The 5,696-nt window shown below is 60.3% G+C and overlaps 1 protein-coding gene across 1 annotated transcript in view; it reads left to right on the forward strand.

Moving 5' to 3' along the window:
• Nucleotides 1-5,402, forward strand: part of CHST15 (carbohydrate sulfotransferase 15) — a 28,414-nt gene extending 23,012 nt beyond the window's left edge. Inside the window, exons 6-7 of the mRNA XM_004701247.2 lie at nt 2,109-2,256; nt 3,203-5,402. Coding sequence (XP_004701304.1) covers nt 2,109-2,256; nt 3,203-3,393 — 339 coding nt within the window. The 3' untranslated portion in view covers nt 3,394-5,402. The remainder of the gene's footprint in view (nt 1-2,108; nt 2,257-3,202) is intronic.
• Nucleotides 5,403-5,696: the final 294 nt, after the last annotated feature.

The raw sequence follows: 5,696 nt of genomic DNA on the forward strand, positions 1-5,696 counted from the left end.
GTCCATCGCCCTGAGCTTGCTTCACTATTGGAGGGAGGAGCCACATGTGGGAGACTGCTCCCAGCCTGGACATGGTGGAGGTGGGGCCTGGAACTCCGCTCGCCCTGTTCATAAGGCTTGGCTTGTTCTGGGTAGACACTGGGCACCTACGCTGTGCAGAGCACCAGATGCGGGGCAGGGAGAAGCCACCTGTCTTCCTGAGGCTCCTGCCCCCTCCTGCCTGCTGCCAGTCCAGGCAGGGCTCCAGCTCTCTACCTAGGGCTAGAGTCTGTCATTAGGAGGCAGCTCTGGGGTCAGGCTGAGGCAATACAGGCCAAGGTACTTGAGACTGTGCCTGTATCTGTCTTGTGTTCCCTCTATGTCCCTGTGACTCTCCTGTGTCCCGGTGTATCTGCCCTGCATGTCCCCTGGTCTCTGCCCCTGTGTGCCTCCCCTGCACGTTCACCACCTGTCCTGTGTCCTTCCTCTGTCCCCTGTGTGCCTCCCCTGCATGTCCCTGTGTGCTCTTGCAGCTACTGAGACTGTCACAGAGACTGTCATGTCCAGCACTGGTGATAACACCCTTGGCCCCAGGTCCCTCTGTTGCTGCCATTAGTTTGTAAAACTCCATGCAGAGAAAATCGGGGAATTCCTAAGCATGACCAAAGGACATGGCTTGAAATGCCAGCAGCCTGCTTACAGGCATGAGTGCACCCTGTCACCACAAGGAGCCCACACCACCTAAACTTGCGGGGAATAGGGGAGGGAGGCACTGTGGCCACTCACCTGTGCACACAGAAAGGTTGAAATGGCAACTGTTTTCTTAGATGCGTTTCGCCACCACAGAGACAACCACCACGAGGTACCCCAGCCTGTGCCAAACTCCCCATCCTTCCCTTCCAGAAAGGGCAGGTTCCTTGAGGAAGTCCGCTTTGCCAGCTCCTCCCTGCCCGGCCTCGGTCCTCTCCTGGCCTGAGATCTTCCTCTGACCATAGTCCTTCCCTCGGCTGAGGTCCTCTCCTGGGCTGAGGTGCCCCAGGCTGGGCCGGGCCTATGCGGGAGAATTGAAATACTTTCCAAGGCCGGCTTCCTGGTTGCTTCGTGTGGTTGACCAGCAGGGACTCGTTCTCCCCTTAGCATCAGCCTGGCTTGAGGTCTTTCTTGGAGTGAGTGTATACAAGGTGGGCTGGAGGCAGCTCATGAACTTCAGAGAGAACCCAGCCCCTGCTGTCCTTGCACGGCTAGAGGAAGACGAGACAGGAGCTGTGGGATGACACTTCGGTGCCTGCACGGGTCCTGCGGGTGTTTCCTGGGACCCCTGGGTTGAGCTGGGAGGGAAGGAGATGGGAGTGGGGACCCTCAGCAGTGTCAGATCACTCAGTAGGCAAGGTAAGCAGGGCTTCCTGCTGCTTGCTCACTAATCTGTAGTGACACTTGCACCTGGTTCTCTGCACACCAAAGACTGGACTTGGAGGTCTGGCCGGCTTCTGTCTCTCCCAAGCCAAAGGCTCCTTCTCGCTTCCCAGTCCTCAACAGAGATGGAGGGTCCTCCCGGCCCCAGACAACAAGCTAAGCACAGCACCCCTCAAAGATGGGGGAGACCCAGGTGAACTGCTCCCTGCAGGTTAATATGTAAGCACAAGGGAGCCCATGCTTACCTTGCTGATTGGGTACTTGACTCCCGGCCCGCAGAGATCAGAACTTGGTGTTGGCGTCTACAGCTAGCTTGGTGTGAGCGGAGTAGGGGGGACCAGGAGGCGTGTCGGTAGAAAGCAGCCGTGGCTGCATTCAGGCCTCCTCAGAAGTGCTCAGCGGGGCTCCATGCACGACAGGTTCATGCTTGATTGGTGGTTGGAGGCCACTAAGAGGCACCTGGCATCCTACTTCCCTGGGCCAGCCATGGAAAACCCCGCAGAGCCTGGGCCTGTTCTGATAGTACTGGACTCTCCAGCAGCCAGGGTCGACCCAAGGGTCACCTGAGCAGCGCAGAAGCCCCCCTGAAAAAACAAGAGCAGGACCCTTCCAGACAGTGCTGGCGAGCATGACCCTCTGTGTGGTGATGACACCCTGTCACTTCCGGGCAAGTGTCTTCCGGGACTCATTCCTGCTGTCCCCATCTCTGTGTCCAGGTGAGGCTGCAGGTTGGACTGTATGCTGTGTACCTGCTGGACTGGTTCGGCGTCTTCAGTAAGGAGCAGTTCCTGGTCCTGCGCCTCGAAGACCACGCGTCCAACGTCAGAGCCACCATGCGCAGGGTCTTGCAGTTTCTGGACCTAGGTATGGGTGCTGGCCGCTGCTGGGAGGAGGGGCCGAGCTGCATGCGGACACTGGCTCCGAGGGGCTCCCGAGGCATGGCTGACTGTGGGTGGTTGGTTCCCCACTGGAGCCGCAGCTCAGACAACAGAAAACTGGGGTGGGGTGGAGGGCTGGCTTGGTGTCACCCTAGGGTACATGCAGACTCCAGGGGATCAGGGTGGATGGGCCAGAGAACCTAGGGCTTGGAGACGGGTTGTGGACAGGCACTTTGTGGTTTCACGTCTTGTTGGGGACCCCTGGCCTTAGACCTTCGTGGCTGGGTTTTGGCAGGTGGCCAGGGCTTGTGGGCCTCCCCAGCCCGAGAATGAATCCTAGTTCACACTGATGGCAGGGGTCACCCCTTTCCTTCTGAGACCATTGTGCATTGACTTTGGGGTCCCTGGAGCCGTCATGTAGACATTGGGCTGCTCACCACAAGGTGCCAGGTCAGCAGTGCGAAGTGACTGTCTGCAGAGGGCACAGGCAGGGTGGCCAAGGCAGCACAGGGACACCGAGGGACAGCGGAACTGCTCCACGGGGCTTCTGAGCCTGGAAGTCTGTACAGAGCAGACTGCCCGTCTCTCTCCTGAGGACTTGCTGTGGGTGGGGACCCCTCGGCTAGCAGCCCCAGGCATTTAACCTGAGGCGCGACCAGGGCTCCTGTCTTAGGTAAGGTGATTAGAAAGGAAAGCAGGGAGGTAAACTGCAGGTGCAAGCTGAGTCCCGGGCCCCCACTGGGTCCCCCCATGCTCTCTCCTCCCCGGGGGCAGCTTCTCCAAAGAGGGAAGGCTCAAGGACTTTAATCTCAGAGCTCCTCCTTCCAAGAGCAGCCCCTGCCACCCCCCCCCACCCCCCAGGCAGCGCAGGGCCTGTACAGTGCCTTCCCTCTCTGCCCCACCGCCCGCCTGACCATCTCTTCTCCTTCCAGGGCCCTTAAGTGAGAAGCAAGAAGCCCTGATGACCAAGAGCCCCGCCTCAAACACACGGCGCCCCGAGGACCGCAGCCTGGGGCCCATGTGGCCCATCACACAGAGGATGCTGCAGGACTTCTACGGGCCCTTCAATGCCCAGCTGGCCCAGGTCCTGGCCGACGAGGCCTTTACCTGGAAAAAGACGTGAGGGCCTGGTCCCCACTGTAGCCCTGTGCTGAGCAAGGGGCTCGGCGCTGTCACCATGATTCCCAGTCCCCCTTTGGCCGTGAGCCGTTACAGTCCCACTGGCGAAAGACCCCCGGGTTCGAGGCTTCTTTCCTGCTCGGTGACCCTCCGTCATTATCCCCATTGTAAGATTCCCGTCCCGCCCAGCGGAGCTCCACTGACAGCCCGCTTCTGCAAGAACCCAGTTCTCGGGGCTGTGGCAGGCCCATGTGGCTGGGTGTGGAGAAGCCGCCGTGGCTCCTGCCTCCAGGGGCAGGCGAGCTGGGGTGTCCAGCTCTGGGCTCAGGTTCAACAGCCAGAGGCCACACCGTGGGGCTGGCCAGAACCCCAGCTTCCCAGGTGCTTGGCAAACATGGGGGCACAACTCACTCAGACAGGTGCTTCCATCTGCCCCTCTGTGCTAGGGCCAGCCCCGGGGTCTTCAGAGGGAGCCCTGTGACTGTCCCTGTTGAAAGAGCCACACACCCCTTGGGTTTGGGTAGCACATCTCCCGAGGCCCTGGCCTCCTTCCTTGCATGTGGAGTTGGCCTTTCTGTGTTTGCCATGGAGAAGGAGGGTGTGGAAAGCAAACCCCAGCTGCACCTCACTGGCTGCAGCGCTTGTTCTGACCACGGAGCAGGTTCTGATCCAGTGTCTGGCGTGAAGAGAAACCTTGTTTGCCAGTGTCAGCGCGAGCCACGTCAGAAGTGAACTCTCGGTGGAAAATCCAGGAACCTCAGCGAGCGGGGAAGTAGGTCTGAGGGCTGGCCGGGTTCTGTGCTTCCTGCTGGAGCAGACCCACCTGCCTGGGGGACCTGCTGCCCCGCTCTCCACTGTGGCGTGGCCCAGTGTCTTTGAGCCACCAACGCCTCTTCCTGACTCCCTAGTGCGATGCGGGAGATCAGCCTGGGCTGACGGTGGGGCACCCGCATTTGGACGGAGATGGGCAAGAGCCATGTTCTTCGTGGGACGTTCTGGGCCTCTTGCTAGTGTGGCTGGCAGAGGACGGGCCAGCTGCATGGCCTTGGACATGATGGAGCGTGACTGAGCACACTGGGTGCCCTTCACATGCAAGACGCTCTGCAGCCCCGCTGCTGCTGTGGGGTGGGTGTGGGGGGCTTCCTATCCCCCAGTGCCCCCAGACTCCAGGCCTTGGACTCTGAAGTCAGAGGAGACGGGGCTCCCTTGCTGTGAGGAGTTATGGTCCTTCAGTTGTCCTGCCAGAGCAGCTGCCCTGCCCCTACCCAGGTGGACTGCAGAGCCGCTGGAAGGCAAGCAGAAGGCTGCGTCCTGGCCCCGCTGGCCTGTGCTGCTCCCGGAGGAGCGGCTGGCCCCTTTGTTCCTCCCTGTTGTCTGGAAGTCTGGCCGGGACACGCAGAGGCCTTCGGGAGCCCTCACTCAGATGTGTGTGTGGTCACAGCCCGAGGGAGCGGTGTGTGCACGCTCCCGAGTCCCGTCCTGTCGATGCTGAGGCTGCCCCCCTGCAGGCCCTGCCCTTGCCCAGCTGAGCGCCTCTGCCCATCCACCACCTGGTCATCACCAGCCCACGCTTCCCTCTTCCACGCCGACCTCAGCCACCACATGGGGACTTTCTTCCGCACTCCTGTGCATGGGAACAACATGTCGTGTTGTAATTCTGCTTCTTACAGAAGTATTACCAAGTTGTATTCTTTCCAATATTATTTGGTTTATTCTACAGATCTTTTTATACACGCAGGTCTGCCCCTTCTGGGCTGCACAATGCCATCCGATGCGGTTCCCTCTGAGGGTGTCCCCGGCCACGTGGACCTGGTCCGTGCTGGGCCAGTGCTTCTCTGGCAGTCATCACAAACCAAAGCGCAGAGGACCCTTGCTCCCAACAGGGCATCAAGGCTACTCTGGGTTCCAGAAGCCGAGGGGCGGGCTGCGGCCCCACATCCTTTGGTTGTCTGACAGTGAGCCACAGTCGCCTGTATCGTATTACTATTTAACACGATTAAATTGATCCATACAGCTCCTGCCTACAGAGTGGGTGTTCGCCTGTTGCCGGGAAGTGCGCCCGGGCGCCCCTGCTCAGGGAGGTCCATGTGCAAGTTCTTTGCCACCTCATTGTACACCTGGCGCTTCTGTGGTCAAGGTCTACCTGAGGTGCCACAGGTGGGGGCTCAGGTGTGAGTCTGCTAATGCTGCAAGCACTCCAGGTCAGAAGAGGAGGGGGCAGACGGCACAGGGACCCCCGTCTTGTGGCTGAGTGAGGCTCACCAACTGGCCGGTGACCAGACACGAGCTGGAAGGCGGGGTGGCCAG

Source organism: Echinops telfairi, unplaced genomic scaffold (assembly GCF_000313985.2).
Source record: "Echinops telfairi isolate 266 unplaced genomic scaffold, ASM31398v2 ScPeMD7_70;HRSCAF=299, whole genome shotgun sequence".
Taxonomy (NCBI): domain Eukaryota; kingdom Metazoa; phylum Chordata; class Mammalia; order Afrosoricida; family Tenrecidae; genus Echinops; species Echinops telfairi.